The sequence below is a fragment of the Lithobates pipiens genome, unplaced genomic scaffold (assembly GCF_037356315.1).
Source record: "Lithobates pipiens isolate NorthernLeopardFrog02 unplaced genomic scaffold, aLitPip1_a1.2 Scaffold_8, whole genome shotgun sequence".
Taxonomy (NCBI): Eukaryota; Metazoa; Chordata; class Amphibia; order Anura; family Ranidae; genus Lithobates; species Lithobates pipiens.
The window spans coordinates 470,059,543-470,075,595 of record NW_027507903.1 but is presented as its reverse complement, the minus strand read 5'-3'; the positions used below and the strand labels follow the sequence as shown (position 1 = coordinate 470,075,595).

Genomic DNA, 16,053 nt, shown 5'->3' with positions numbered 1-16,053 from the left:
CACAAAGGAAGAAAGCGATGCTGCAAATAGCAAACTGGGCATAGTTTACAGCATACCTTTGTTATATTGCACGAGGCATGAGTATTCTAGGGGTATTTTTATTTTAAAAGTCATAAAGCAGCCGTAACTCTGCTTTAACCAGTGGAAAGGGGGTGTCATTTATAAGATGTCATGTGATTCTGGCTCAGGATTATTTAGCTCCAGCTTGGTTGATTGTCATGTTGTCTCAGAGATTTTAGGTGTATATTGCTCTAGGTTTGAATTATTTCCTATAATTGTAATAATGACATTATAGAGAGCCATGGAAGTAATCTCAAAGATTTATTTTCTCCCATACAGACAAAACAACCTAATAGAAAAGCAACAACCATGATTTCTGTATGTGTGGCAATATGGGGTCAGCTTTAAAAATAGGAGATGCTGCTCAGAATTGCATAACCCATGGAAAAATTGACTAAAAGTCCAATGAGGAAGGACAGCGCTCGGCTTGGCTGTGGCAGTGGTGTTAGGTAGGAGATTGTGTGTGCAATGCGAGAACCGGCAAAAATACGGAAATGTAAAAGTGCGGTAGATAATTCAGGATTACTGAGCACATAGATCAGACCAAGTCCCACAAACGGTACAATGTTCTCAATGTCGTTCAGATGACACCTGTGAACACAAAAGAAAAAAAAAAAAAGTCACCTACCTGGAAGAGTCAGATTTAAGTTCATACCAATAAAGCATAATTTTCCCCAGATATTTGGGAATCTATACAGCGTGATGGGTAAATCGATATGATGTTATGGCAAGGAGCTCTGTAGAATTTGTGATATTTTGGGACTCACTCTGCGTGATAAACTGGACGCAGCTTTCCCATTCTCCACTGTCACAATGAAAGAATAGCCGCATACACGCTGTAATGTCTTTTCAAATAAATGTCGACGTTGCCCATATAACCTGCTTAGCGGCTGTAATATTTTTTATACCTTTTGCAAGTAAACAATATTCCTATAAATGGTGAAAATGCACCGCTTTCATTGTGGAGGAACCGCCAACAACTACTCTACAAAGATCTGAGAGATGCAAAATATTCAGAATATTAACTTTTATCTGGGCTGTTCTGCTGGGACTGTGTGTCATTGAAACACCACTAAATTTTGTGTATAAAAGCGCTGGACATTGATCTGACAAGTGACTAAAAACAATGCTTTAAAGTGATTGTAAATGATCACCTTGTAAAACAACCCATTCAGTTTAAAATTGAAATGAAAGGCAAACGTGTGTATAGATATAAAAACCATTATAAATACCTTTTTATTTTTTCCCTCTGTTCTCAGCTGCATAAGAGTTGGGGGGGGGGAAGAGAAGCTACAGTATACTGAGCTTCCCGGTAAAAGGTTATGCAGCAGAGGAGTGTCAGGACATGTCTGATCATTGGATGAGAGCAGCCTGAGTTCACACACCTAGGGAACTGACTACAGTGTGCTCTCTGACCTAGCGTGGTCAGTTTTTAACAGGAAAGCACAGAGACTAGCAGGAACACCAGTGATTTCACACAAAGGAAGCAATACAAAGAGAACAGGCTACTTTGTCATACAGATACATGATACAGCAGGCACATAGCAGGAATTTGAAATGCTGGGGTAACAAACACTTTAAGGAATTGTATCTTTTTTATACAGGCTCATATTAATACAAGAAGAGACAATCTATAGCAACCAAATATGCATTCATAAAAGGGGTGCATTTTATAGGTGACTACAAAACCTAGATTATCCTAAGGTACGTTCAGTGGGGGTAGCAAAATTCTGGGGACTGGTCAGTGGGGGTGGCACCATTGTGTGGACTGGTTAATGGATGTGGCACCTTACTGTGAACTGGTCAGTGGGGGTAGCTTTATTCTGTAGAGCACTTGGTGGGGGTGGCTCCATTCTATGATCAGTAGGTGGGCATGGCACCATTCTGTGTAATGATCAATGGGGTAAGTTTATTTCTGTATATAAGTCAGTGTGAGTGGCTCCATTTGGTCGACTGGTTAGTGGGAGTGGCAGTGGCACCATTCTGTGAACTGCTCACTGGAGATAGCTCTAATTTGTAGATCACTCTGTGGAGGTGGCTCCATTTTGTCTACTGGTCAGTGGGAACGACACCATTCTCTGTAATGGCCAGTGGGGAAAATTATATTCTGTATATTAGTCAATGGGGATGGCTCCCTTCCGGGCCTGGTCAAAAGGAGTGGCACTATTCTGTAGACTTGTCAATGGAGGTGGCACCAAAATGAGGACTGGTCAGTAGGGATGGCTCTACTCTGCAGACCAGTCAGTGGAGGCAACTCTATTCTATGCAGTGTTCAGTGGGGAAGTTTAATTGTGCAGATTAGTTAGTCGGGGTGGTTCCAATCTGCGGACTAAGAGATGGCGATACCATTCTGGGGACTGGTCATTGAGGGTAGCTCTGTTCCATGGGCTGGTCAGATGGGGTGGCACCATTCTGGGGACCAGTCAATGTGGGGGGGGTGTCTTATTTCTGTGGCCTGGTTAGTGGGGGTGGCTGTATTCTGTAGACCACTCAGTGGAGATGGCACCATTATGTGCAATGACCAGTGGGAAAAAAAGTTAAATTCTTTATATTAGTCATCTGTGCTGGTTCAATTCAGTGTAGAGGATTGAGTTCTCCCCCTTTCACCTGTCAAATTTGGGTATACATGATTGAGTAGATAATACATTCTGACCAATAGGAAGTGGTCACATACATGTCTTGGTTGAGGAGCAGACAAGCATTCTCATCGCTGCCAACATTGTCACACGTCAGGTTGCTCATACTGCCGGCTGTACCTGATCTGCTGACACTGGGTATAGTTCCATTACCTGCGTATTCGCTCCACACTTTCATCTATTCTGATGAATCTCTTTACATCTCCCCCCTTGGCATGACCATGAGCATCCTCCGGATTTGCAAAGACCTATACACACACACACAAAAGGGATGAGAGTAGAGCAAGAGTCACTTCCATCTTTTTATGACATCACCTTCTAATAAGTAATACATTGTCATAAATTGGTTTGATTCAATTCATAGGGAGATGCAGTCACACAATCTGATGTTTCCCAGAGTATTAAATACCCTGTATATTTATATCACAAGTATGCTCAATTGGAGGCACTTACCCCAAGTTTAATCCTGTAGTAGGAGGTGCAAAGACTCATTAGCATCATTTTCAGGAGGACAACAGCCACATATGTAGCAAAGGCTCTGAACACCTCATTGTCAGCGAATTGCTCAATGGCGGACATCTTGTCTGCAGATAATAGAAGAGGAAAAAGGATATTAGACTTTAAGATTCTATATAAAGCCTATTCCATTTCCTGGTGTCCATGTTCATGGAGAAAACAATCCTAGAGGCTCATCCAGATCAGTATTACAGTTTGCACTGTTGAGGGACATCATAATCAACTGGGCGGCACAGTGGTGTAGTGGGTAGCACTTTCACCTAGTAGTAAGAAGGATCGCTGGTTCGAATCCCAACCACGACACTACCTGCCTGGAGTTTGCATGTTCTCCCTGTGCCTGCGTGGGTTTCTTCTGGTTTCCTCCCACACTCCAAAGACATGCTGGTAGGTTAATTGGATCCTGTCTAAATTGTTCCTATTATGTATGAATGTGAGTTAGGGACCTTAGATTGTAAGCTCCTGGAGGGTAGGGACTGATGTGAATGTACAATGTATATGTAACGTGCTGCGTAAATTGATGGCGCTATATAAGTAACTGAAATAAATAAAATAAAAATAAACTAGTGATGTAATCAAGGAATCCTGGGGTCTTTTCCCCAGTGTTCTCATATGAGACCCCTCATTCCCAGTTGCTGTGTTTAGGATATCCAGCCAGTTATTCGGAGATGTGGGGAGGTGTTTTAACAGTGAATGATAAGGCCTCATACACACAGGAGTTTTTAAACCTCCTAGAAACCATTAGTGTTTTTTTATTTTTGCAGAAAAAACTCCTGACACTTTCAAAAGCTGTCTAATGCAAGCAAAATCCCATTCATTTAAATGGCCCCTTTTCACATTTGAGTGTTTTGTAGCCTAAAGAAAAAGGCCTGAAGCTCAAAAAACTACACAAGCTACTTTGGCCAGATTTCAGGCGTTATTCTGCTTTTTACATAGTTAGTAAGGTTGAATAAAGACACCAGTCCATCCAGTTCAACCTGAGTGAGTGTCTACAATTGTCCCTATCCGTGTATATTGCACACTCACATCAGTCCCTACCCTCAAGGAGCCCACAATCCAAGGTCCCCATTCATATACTAGGGCCAATTTTAGACAGAAGCCAATTAACCTATCTGCATGTTTTTGGAATGTTGGAGGAAACCCACGCAGGCACAGGGAGAACATGCAAACTCCAGGCAGGTAGTGTCGTGGTTGGGATTCGAACCAGCGACCCTTCTTACTGCTAGGCGAGAGTGCTAACCACTACACCACTGTGTCACCAAAAGTACATTGGTGAACTTTTGACCTGTGCAACAATCGCAGCAAAAATGTACAATGTAAAAACGTACGTCTTTCTGCCTGAAAACGAAACGCTCAGGTGTGAATGCAGCCTTATGCCGCGTACACACGATCGGAATTCTCATTTGAGAAAGCTCTGATGGTTTTCCTGACGGAATTCCGCTCAAGCTGTCTTGCCTACACACGGTCACACCAAATTCCGATCGTTTAGAAAGCGGTGACATACAACACGTACGCCGGGACTAGAAAAAGGAAGTTCAGTAGCCAGTAGCCAATAGCTTCCGTCTCGTAGTTGAATCTGATCATGCATGATTTTTGGTGTGTCGGAATTGCATACACACGAGCGGAATTTCCGATAGAAAGTTTTTCCATCGGGAAAATTGAGAACATGCTATAAATTTTTGGCTGGCGGAAATTCGGACAGCTAAATTCCGATGGAGCATACACACGGTCGCATTTTCCGATGAAAAGCTCTCATCTGTCTTTTTCTGTCCAGAATTCCGATCGTGTGTATGCGGCATAAGGCATGTTAACAGGCGTCAAGCACTTGGGTGTTAATTTATTTCAATGACCAGAATAAATTATTCTGGCCAATGAAACAAATTAACGCTCCAGCGCTAAACCCGGCTAATGTTAACACGTGTTTAGGCATGTTGCGACACATCAAGGGATTTTATGCCCAAACTCTGCTGCTCATGGAGGGCCCGACAGAAGGGTGAGAGGGCACGATGTGTGCCGCATTACTGTTCTCTTTGGAGTGCCCAAAAGGTTTGTTACAATCCTATAGTGTATACTATAACACATTTTTTTTTACTGTTCAGCGGTAAAGTGTTTCGGTTTGGCGTGAAGAAAAAAGCGACAACCCTACTAAACTCGCCTGCCACTAAATGCTGCTAAAAGTCTAATGCTGGGTACACACGGTTGGATTTTCCGACAGAAAACGTTCGATGGGAGCTTTTTGCAGAATTCTGACCATGTGTAGACTCCATTGGACATTTTCCATCTGGAATTTCCGACACACAAAATTTGAGATCTGAATCTCAAATTTTCCGACAACAAAATCCGTTGTTGGAAATTCCGACACACAAAGTTCTACGCATGCTTGGAATCAAGCAGTAGAGCTGCACAGGCTATTGAACTTCAATTTTAATCGGCTCGTCGTACGTCATTGCGTTCTTGGAGTTCGGAATTTCCGACAACATTATGTGACCGTGTGCATGCAAGACAAGTTTGAGCCAACATCCGTTGGAAAAAATCCCATGGATTTTGTGGTCGGAATGTCCGATCGTGTGTACGCGGCATAAGTGTGCGTGGACACATAGGATAGCATGCAGGGGAATTTAGAGGCAGGAAAAAAAAAACGAAAAAACAAACAAACCACAAAACCTTACTCGCACAGGACCCATTTTTTAGTCCACAGCAGAATCGGATTGCATGGGTGTTCACACCCACGCGATCCGATTCCTGTCCGAATTTGCAGATTGCACTCCTATATGCGAACTGATTTGGGGGCATCATTAATTTTAATTGACACTCCCAGCAGTTCACATAGGACAGTGTGAACCTCCACCGGGAGACATGCAATGCAGTTGCCCACAGTGGAATCGCAGGGTTCCTGCATTGCAGTAGTGTGAACCAGGCCTAAAACTGAAAACAGTTGAGTGCTTCCTAAGTTTATTTAAAGAAAAAAAAAATATATTTTTATTTATTTATTATTATTTGTTTAATCAGGAGTAGCTAACCCCCGCACGTCCCTCCTGGCAGGAAGAACATGTGCCATATTTTATTGAAGGCAACATTACTGGTATTGGAGTGTGTAAACAGGAGGAGAAAGTGAAGATGGACACAAAAATATTTAGCTTTTCAAGAAAATCCCATTGCTTTTCTGTAGGATATCAGGCAGTATGTTGAAAAACGCTTACTATTGCTGCTAGTTGACTTGTAAATATTGCTGAAATGAAATCTCTTGACTTCTATATAAAGAATATTTTATATTAGCGATATTGTGAAGAGGAAGGCATACCTAATACCTTTAGGTGCTCTTCCTAAATTACATAAAACAAACGTATTTGAGTTGGCCAAGATCTTGATTATTTTTCTTATTGCTATAGTCAGCACACCCAGAGGCCCCAAATAAGATTCAGGAGATTTTATAGCTGTGAATGTCCAAGATAAATGTGATGGATCAGACAGAGCTGGAAAGTAGCCAACATCCAGTCTGGAGGGGAGACCTTAGTTCTGACTTGGGAAACTTTCTGATTTATTGTAGGATAAATCTTTCCACGCTCTTAGTAGATAGCGGCCTTCCAGACTGTTTGTTAGTTACTTCCTCGGATAGAAATTGCATAAGAGGTCTGTACACGCGATAAAACGATAAAAAAAAAAATAGGAACGAACGATCGGGCGATTATCTGATCATTAGTATAGTGCTTTCGACAGCCGATTACAACTTTTCAGATGACAAAAACTAAAGGTGCAGGCTAGTAATTTTTTTTATCATGTGGACACAACTTCAGATTTTCATTTAATTAGTATCATTTTCGTCCGAAAAAAAAATAAAAATAAATAATTGAAAAGCAAGAATCAGAAATCAAAGAATACAGTGCAATACATTACATCACTTCCAAAGTTGTATTTTGATATGCAAATTTTCGTAAGTTGAGTAACCTCTTCCTTTTTGATAGGAAACTAGCACGCAAAAAAAACTAAAACAAACAGAAGATTATTCGTCCGATAATCTCATCGTGTGTACCAGGCCAATTTCTGAATGGTAGAGACAGACAAACCACGTAATGCAGCGTACACACGACTGGACTTTCCGGCAGACTAGGTCCGACGGATTAGTCCATTGGACAATCTGATCGTGTGTGGGCTAGTCCGACCACTTTTTATAAAAAAAAATAAAAATAAAAAAAAGACGGACCTAGAAATAGAACATGTTTCAAATCTGACTGCCAAAAAAAAAAAAAAAAAAAACGGGAAAACCGTTCGTCTGTGTGCTAGTCCGACAGACCAAATACGATGCAAGAGCAGCTATTGGCTACTGAACTTCCTTGTTTAGTCCCATTTACGTCATCACGTTCAAAACGAACGGTCGTGTGTGGCCAAGTCTGTTTGTTCAGAAAGTCAGTCGGAACTCCGCCGAAAGTCCGTCGGACCTGGTCCGTCGAAACGTCTGCTTGTGTGTAGGCGGCATAAGAGATGACCAAGAGATATAGACCTTTTCTCTTTGGAGGGGCCAAGGTAAGTCACACTAACAATTGTGTTCCTATTCATAAACTGGTTCAATCAGGCTAAATGTTGATTGAGTAATCCAACACGTTGGGGGAATATTACTAAATCTGTAACATCTGTGCATTGTAACTGTAAAGGAAATTCATAAGTTCTGTTTATAATTATATTCTATTTTGTATGTATTGCACACTGCCCTCACTGTGCACATGGCACTAATGTAGTTTTCATTACACGTTTGCATTCTTTCGAGTCCTGATTAAAATTAGTCTGCCTATGTTACGCCCCTTGTTACCATACAAGTACAATTCTAATATTAATGTGATACCTATATAATCATGTCTATAAAAACCTTCAATTGCAATATAATAAAGCAGAACAGTTATTTGGATAGATGCGGAGTGTATCTTTTGTGTCTGTTAATAACTGCAATAGTTATTATTCATTTGGAACCACTAATCAATATGAAGATAGGAGTTGCCCATCTATAAATTTCCATGTCAGTAACCAGATTCTGTCTTGAGCTTGTTCAGTTAAAGGATTAGTTCACTTTTACCAAAAAGCACACTATGCTTTCCCGCATGGGTATAGCGGCATAGCGTGTTAAACCTACCTCCTAGCCAGGGCTCCCTTTCAGTTCAAAAATGTAGGCAAAACCCATATTTTAAAAAATCCTTCTTAAAGTAAAACTAAAAAATTTCCCCCATTTTGGATACAGTATGGGAGGGTTATAATGTATGTTAGAAAGTAATTTTTTTGCGGTTTTCTCACTGGGAATATTTCCCTGCATTTCCTGTCCCATAACCAAAAGAGGAAGTAAGGAAATCCATGGTTGTCACCAGGGTCACATAACTATTGTCCCCATTGGAAGATATTCCGTTAATTCCTGTGACAGCTCAAAATTTGGGATTTGCTTTTACTTTCACACTTGCTGAAAATGGTAAACAGGACAAAGATAGGGTGAATCACCTTAGAGGGGACACAGACAACAGTAAATCTATGATAGTTTTAATCCCTCTCCACTCTACCCCCCCCAAAAAAAATGCCTTTAGTTATAAATTAAAATCTTCTACAGCCTGTGATGGCTCTGTCCAGAGTTATTGTAGGGACAGAGTAGCCGTTATGGCCCAGCGCCCCCTAGTGCCACAGGAAGGAGCGCCGTCCTGTTCCTTCAGGCCATACACGTGCAGTGCATTCTGTCTCATGTTGCTTTTGATGGGCTCAGCAGGTGTGATGTATGAAGTACACGCTGCTCATGTATGAAAAGTCCAAATAATATAGTAACCAAAAGTTACTATATACTAATATACAAAGCATCCATAAATGCATAGAGAAGACTGAGATCAAGAACATAAATCCTTCTGTAAAGACCTTTTCAGAGATATTACAGATCAGGCCTTTATAGCCTTCATATAGAGAGAACATACAATGTACAGGGCAAAACTGGCCTGTAGACCCTTACATACACTTATAGAGCAGATTTATAGTTTACAGGATGCTATCCCATATAACTCTATAACATACAGGCAGCCCCCTTCTATATAGATCTATAAGGCACAGAAGGTCCCTCCCCCATAGAGATCTATAATGTACAGCCCCCCCATAAAGAGCTATATAATGTACAGCCCCCCCATATAGAGCTATATATAATGTACAGCCCCCCCAATATAGATCTATAATGTACAGCAACCCCCCATATAGATCCATAATGTACAACAACCGCCATATCGATCTATATGGTACAGCCCCCCCATATATATCTATATGTTACAGCGCCCCCCATATAGATCTATATGGTACACCCCCCCCCCCCATATAGATCTATAACGTACAGGCCCCCATATAGATCTATAACGTACAGGCCCCCATATAGATCTATAATGTACAGGCACCCTTGGCACAGATACCTCTTGTGTAATTCCTTCCTCTAGTACTGGAGTCTATGGCTCTGGGTGAAATGTGAGCTGAACAAATTCCAAAGTCTGATAAGAAATGAAGAAATCCAAGTCACGTTATATCAGCATAATCCACATTGTATTCACACACTGGAGATTTTCAATCGCTTTCTAATGAACCCCTTGTTGACAACAGCCCCGTCTTCAGCACACTGTAATTGGGCGGGACATTAGGCATTTGTCAGCAAAGGGTTAACAATCTCACATGACTCTAACCCTAATGTGTGAGGACAGACATGACTCCACACCCCAACATGTCAGTACATGGATTTCAGCTGTTTCACTTCACTATGGAAAAAATGGGGACCTCTTCTACCTGTCAATGAACCCCCCCCCCCTACAACCGCACAGCAACACCTACCTACAACTCTCACCTGACCCTGAGCAGTCTCTGACTGTCATAACAGCAACCTACAACTCTCACCTGATCCTGAGCAGTCTCTGACTGTCACATCAACCTACAACTGTCACCTGATCCTGAGCAGTCTCTGACTGTCACACCAACCTACAACTCTCACCTGATCCTGAGCAGTCTCTGACTGTCACATCAACCTACAACTCTCACCTGATCCTGAGCAGTCTCTGACTGTCACACCAACCTACAACTGTCACCTGATCCTGAGCAGTCTCTGACTGTCACATCAACCTACAACTGTCACTTGATCCTGAGCAGTCTCTGACTGTCACATCAACCTACAACTGTCACCTGATCCTGAGCAGTCTCTGACTGTCACATCAACCTACAACTGTCACCTGATCCTGAGCAGTCTCTGACTGTCACAACACCTACCTACAACTCTCACCTGATCCTGAGCAGTCTCTGACTGTCACATCAACCTACAACTCTCACCTGATCCTGAGCAGTCTCTGACTGTCACACCAACCTACAACTGTCACCTGATCCTGAGCAGTCTCTGACTGTCACATCAACCTACAACTGTCACCTGATCCTGAGCAGTCTCTGACTGTCACATCAACCTACAACTGTCACCTGATCCTGAGCAGTCTCTGACTGTCACAACACCTACCTACAACTCTCACCCGATCCTGAGCTGTCTCTGACTGTCACAACACCTACCTACAACTCTCACCTGATCCTGAGCTGTCTCTGACTGTTACAACACCAACCTACAACTCTCACCTGATCCTGAGCAGTCTCTGACTGTCACAACACCTACAATTCTCACCTGATCCTGAGCAGTCTCTGACTGTCACAACACCAACCTACAACTCTCACCTGATCCTGAGCAGTCTCTGACTGTCACAACACCAACCTACAACTCTCACCTGATCCTGAGCAGTCTCTGACTGTCACAACACCAACCTACAACTCTCACCTGATCCTGAGCAGTCTCTGATTGTCACAACACCTACAACTCTCACCTGATCTTGAGCAGTCTCTGACTGTCACAACACCTACCTACAACTCTCACCTGATCCTGAGCAGTCTCTGACTGTCACAACACCAACCTACAACTCTCACCTGATCCTGAGCAGTCTCTGACTGTCACAACACCTACCTACAACTCTCACCTGATCCTGAGCAGTCTCTGATTGTCACAACACCTACAACTCTCACCTGATCTTGAGCAGTCTCTGACTGTCACAACACCTACCTACAACTCTCACCTGATCCTGAGCAGTCTCTGATTGTCACAACACCTACAACTCTCACCTGATCCTGAGCAGTCTCTGACTGTCACATCAACCTACAACTGTCACTTGATCCTGAGCAGTCTCTGACTGTCACATCAACCTACAACTGTCACCTGATCCTGAGCAGTCTCTGACTGTCACAACACCTACCTACAACTCTCACCTGATCCTGAGCAGTCTCTGACTGTCACATCAACCTACAACTCTCACCTGATCCTGAGCAGTCTCTGACTGTCACACCAACCTACAACTGTCACCTGATCCTGAGCAGTCTCTGACTGTCACATCAACCTACAACTGTCACCTGATCCTGAGCAGTCTCTGACTGTCACATCAACCTACAACTGTCACCTGATCCTGAGCAGTCTCTGACTGTCACAACACCTACCTACAACTCTCACCTGATCCTGAGCAGTCTCTGACTGTCACAACACCTACCTACAACTCTCACCTGATCCTGAGCAGTCTCTGACTGTCACAACACCAACCTACAACTCTCACCCGATCCTGAGCTGTCTCTGACTGTCACAACACCTACCTACAACTCTCACCTGATCCTGAGCTGTCTCTGACTGTTACAACACCAACCTACAACTCTCACCTGATCCTGAGCAGTCTCTGACTGTCACAACACCTACAATTCTCACCTGATCCTGAGCAGTCTCTGACTGTCACAACACCAACCTACAACTCTCACCTGATCCTGAGCAGTCTCTGACTGTCACAACACCAACCTACAACTCTCACCTGATCCTGAGCAGTCTCTGATTGTCACAACACCTACAACTCTCACCTGATCTTGAGCAGTCTCTGACTGTCACAACACCTACCTACAACTCTCACCTGATCCTGAGCAGTCTCTGACTGTCACAACACCAACCTACAACTCTCACCTGATCCTGAGCAGTCTCTGACTGTCACAACACCTACCTACAACTCTCACCTGATCCTGAGCAGTCTCTGATTGTCACAACACCTACAACTCTCACCTGATCTTGAGCAGTCTCTGACTGTCACAACACCTACCTACAACTCTCACCTGATCCTGAGCAGTCTCTGACTGTCACAACACCTACCTACAACTCTCACCTGATCCTGAGCAGTCTCTGACTGTCACAACACCAACCTACAACTCTCACCCGATCCTGAGCTGTCTCTGACTGTCACAACACCTACCTACAACTCTCACCTGATCCTGAGCAGTCTCTGACTGTCACAACACCAACCTACAACTCTCACCTGATCCTGAGCAGTCTCTGACTGTCACAACACCAACCTACAACTCTCACCTGATCCTGAGCAGTCTCTGACTGTCACAACACCTACCTACAACTCTCACCTGATCCTGAGCAGTCTCTGATTGTCACAACACCTACAACTCTCACCTGATCTTGAGCAGTCTCTGACTGTCACAACACCTACCTACAACTCTCACCTGATCCTGAGCAGTCTCTGACTGTCACATCAACCTACAACTCTCACCTGATCCTGAGCAGTCTCTGACTGTCACACCAACCTACAACTGTCACCTGATCCTGAGCAGTCTCTGACTGTCACATCAACCTACAACTGTCACTTGATCCTGAGCAGTCTCTGACTGTCACATCAACCTACAACTGTCACCTGATCCTGAGCAGTCTCTGACTGTCACATCAACCTACAACTGTCACCTGATCCTGAGCAGTCTCTGACTGTCACAACACCTACCTACAACTCTCACCTGATCCTGAGCAGTCTCTGACTGTCACAACACCTACCTACAACTCTCACCTGATCCTGAGCAGTCTCTGACTGTCACAACACCAACCTACAACTCTCACCCGATCCTGAGCTGTCTCTGACTGTCACAACACCTACCTACAACTCTCACCTGATCCTGAGCTGTCTCTGACTGTTACAACACCAACCTACAACTCTCACCTGATCCTGAGCAGTCTCTGACTGTCACAACACCTACAATTCTCACCTGATCCTGAGCAGTCTCTGACTGTCACAACACCAACCTACAACTCTCACCTGATCCTGAGCAGTCTCTGACTGTCACAACACCAACCTACAACTCTCACCTGATCCTGAGCAGTCTCTGACTGTCACAACACCAACCTACAACTCTCACCTGATCCTGAGCAGTCTCTGATTGTCACAACACCTACAACTCTCACCTGATCTTGAGCAGTCTCTGACTGTCACAACACCTACCTACAACTCTCACCTGATCCTGAGCAGTCTCTGACTGTCACAACACCAACCTACAACTCTCACCTGATCCTGAGCAGTCTCTGACTGTCACAACACCTACCTACAACTCTCACCTGATCCTGAGCAGTCTCTGATTGTCACAACACCTACAACTCTCACCTGATCTTGAGCAGTCTCTGACTGTCACAACACCTACCTACAACTCTCACCTGATCCTGAGCAGTCTCTGACTGTCACAACACCAACCTACAACTCTCACCTGATCCTGAGCAGTCTCTGACTGTCACAACACCAACCTACAACTCTCACCTGATCCTGAGCAGTCTCTGACTGTCACAACACCTACCTACAACTCTCACCTGATCCTGAGCAGTCTCTGATTGTCACAACACCTACAACTCTCACCTGATCCTGAGCAGTCTCTGACTGTCACAACACCAACCTACAACTCTCACCTGATCCTGAGCAGTCTCTGACTGTCACAACACCAACCTACAACTCTCACCTGATCCTGAGCAGTCTCTGACTGTCACAACACCAACCTACAACTCTCACCTGATCCTGAGCAGTCTCTGACTGTCACAACACCTACCTACAACTCTCACCTGATCCTGAGCAGTCTCTGATTGTCACAACACCTACAACTCTCACCTGATCTTGAGCAGTCTCTGACTGTCACAACACCTACCTACAACTCTCACCTGATCCTGAGCAGTCTCTGACTGTCACAACACCAACCTACAACTCTCACCTGATCTTGAGCAGTCTCTGACTGTCACAACACCAACCTACAACTCTCACCTGATCCTGAGCAGTCTCTGACTGTCACAACACCAACCTACAACTCTCACCTGATCCTGAGCAGTCTCTGACTGTCACAACACCAACCTACAACTCTCACCTGATCCTGAGCAGTCTCTGACTGTCACAACACCTACCTACAACTCTCACCTGATCCTGAGCAGTCTCTGACTGTCACAACACCTACAACTCTCACCTGATCCTGAGCAGTCTCTGACTGTCACAACACCTACAACTCTCACCTGATCCTGAGCAGTCTCTGACTGTCACAACACCAACCTACAACTCTCACCTGATCCTGAGCAGTCTCTGACTGTCACAACACCTACCTACAACTCTCACCTGATCCTGAGCAGTCTCTGACTGTCACAACACCTACCTACAACTCTCACCTGATCCTGAGCAGTCTCTGACTGTCACAACACCTACAACTCTCACCTGATCTTGAGCAGTCTCTGACTGTCACAACACCTACAACTCTCACCTGATCCTGAGCAGTCTCTGACTGTCACAACACCTACAACTCTCACCTGATCCTGAGCAGTCTCTGATTGTCACAACACCAACCTACAACTCTCACCTGATCCTGAGCAGTCTCTGACTGTCACAACACCAACCTACAACTCTCACCTGATCCTGAGCAGTCTCTGACTGTCACAACACCTACCTACAACTCTCACCTGATCCTGAGCAGTCTCTGATTGTCACAACACCTACAACTCTCACCTGATCTTGAGCAGTCTCTGACTGTCACAACACCTGGCTACAACTCTCACCTGATCCTGAGCTGTCTCTGACTGTCACAACACCTACAACTCTCACCTGATCCTGAGCAGTCTCTGACTGTCACAACACCTACCTACAACTCTCACCTGATCCTGAGCAGTCTCTGACTGTCACAACACCTACCTACAACTCTCACCTGATCCTGAGCAGTCTCTGACTGTCACAACACCTACAACTCTCACCTGATCCTGAGCAGTCTCTGACTGTCACAACACCTACAACTCTCACCTGATCCTGAGCAGTCTCTGATTGTCACAACACCAACCTACAACTCTCACCTGATCCTGAGCAGTCTCTGACTGTCACAACACCTACCTACAACTCTCACCTGATCCTGAGCAGTCTCTGATTGTCACAACACCTACAACTCTCACCTGATCTTGAGCAGTCTCTGACTGTCACAACACCTGGCTACAACTCTCACCTGATCCTGAGCTGTCTCTGACTGTCACAACACCTACAACTCTCACCTGATCCTGAGCAGTCTCTGATTGTCACAACACCTACAACTCTCACCTGATCCTGAGCAGTCTCTGATTGTCACAACACCTACAACTCTCACCTGATCCTGAGCAGTCTCTGATTGTCACAACACTGAGGAGAAAAGAAAAACTTTCTTCTGTTGCCCAGGAAGACACTCCTTCTAAACCTGACACCTCCTCCTAGATCCAGCCTGTCCTCTGCTTCCTCTCTATATCCAGGGGAAACAATCCTTTGGAGTACAATATTTGGGCTACACCACCCCATATATAGATCATCATCTAAAACATTGCTTTGCTAAAAAATATATATATATATATATAATGTTTGGGAGTTCTGTGTAATTTTCTAGTAAGAAAATTATGATTTTTACATGTAGGAGAGAAATGTCAGAATTGGCCTGGGTAGCAAGTGGTTAACAATCGGCAGATAAAGATACTCCAAACACCTGGTGTTAG

General features: G+C 44.1%; 1 protein-coding gene across 5 annotated transcripts; it reads right to left on the bottom strand.

Moving 5' to 3' along the window:
- Window positions 1-308: 308 nt before the first annotated feature.
- Window positions 309-15,776, bottom strand: MGST1 (microsomal glutathione S-transferase 1). Of its 5 annotated transcripts, none has more exons than XM_077468623.1 (5): window positions 15,678-15,776; window positions 9,626-9,700; window positions 3,150-3,280; window positions 2,850-2,944; window positions 309-651 (listed from the first exon to the last, which is right to left on the bottom strand). In XM_077468623.1, the coding sequence occupies exons 3-5, from the start codon at window positions 3,273-3,275 to the stop codon at window positions 405-407; spliced, it is 468 nt and encodes a 155-aa protein (XP_077324749.1). In that variant the 5' UTR covers window positions 3,276-3,280; window positions 9,626-9,700; window positions 15,678-15,776; the 3' UTR covers window positions 309-404. The 5 variants fall into 5 exon arrangements, with proteins under 5 accessions (XP_077324749.1, XP_077324746.1, XP_077324748.1 ...); XM_077468620.1 differs by lacking the exon at window positions 15,678-15,776 and adding an exon at window positions 11,011-11,056; XM_077468622.1 differs by lacking the exon at window positions 9,626-9,700 and having other exon boundaries at window positions 15,678-15,701.
- Between the last annotated feature and the right edge of the window lie 277 nt (window positions 15,777-16,053).

Coding starts and splice junctions, on each gene's coding strand:
- MGST1 (XM_077468619.1), bottom strand. CDS start 10,075: ATGACAGTCAGAGACTGCTCAGGGTCAG. Junction 3,281..10,047: donor CAGAGACTGCTCAGGGTCAG/GTGAGAGTTGTA, acceptor TATTATCTGCAG/ACAAGATGTCCGCCATTGAG. Junction 2,945..3,149: donor ACTACAGGATTAAACTTGGG/GTAAGTGCCTCC, acceptor GTGTGTGTATAG/GTCTTTGCAAATCCGGAGGA.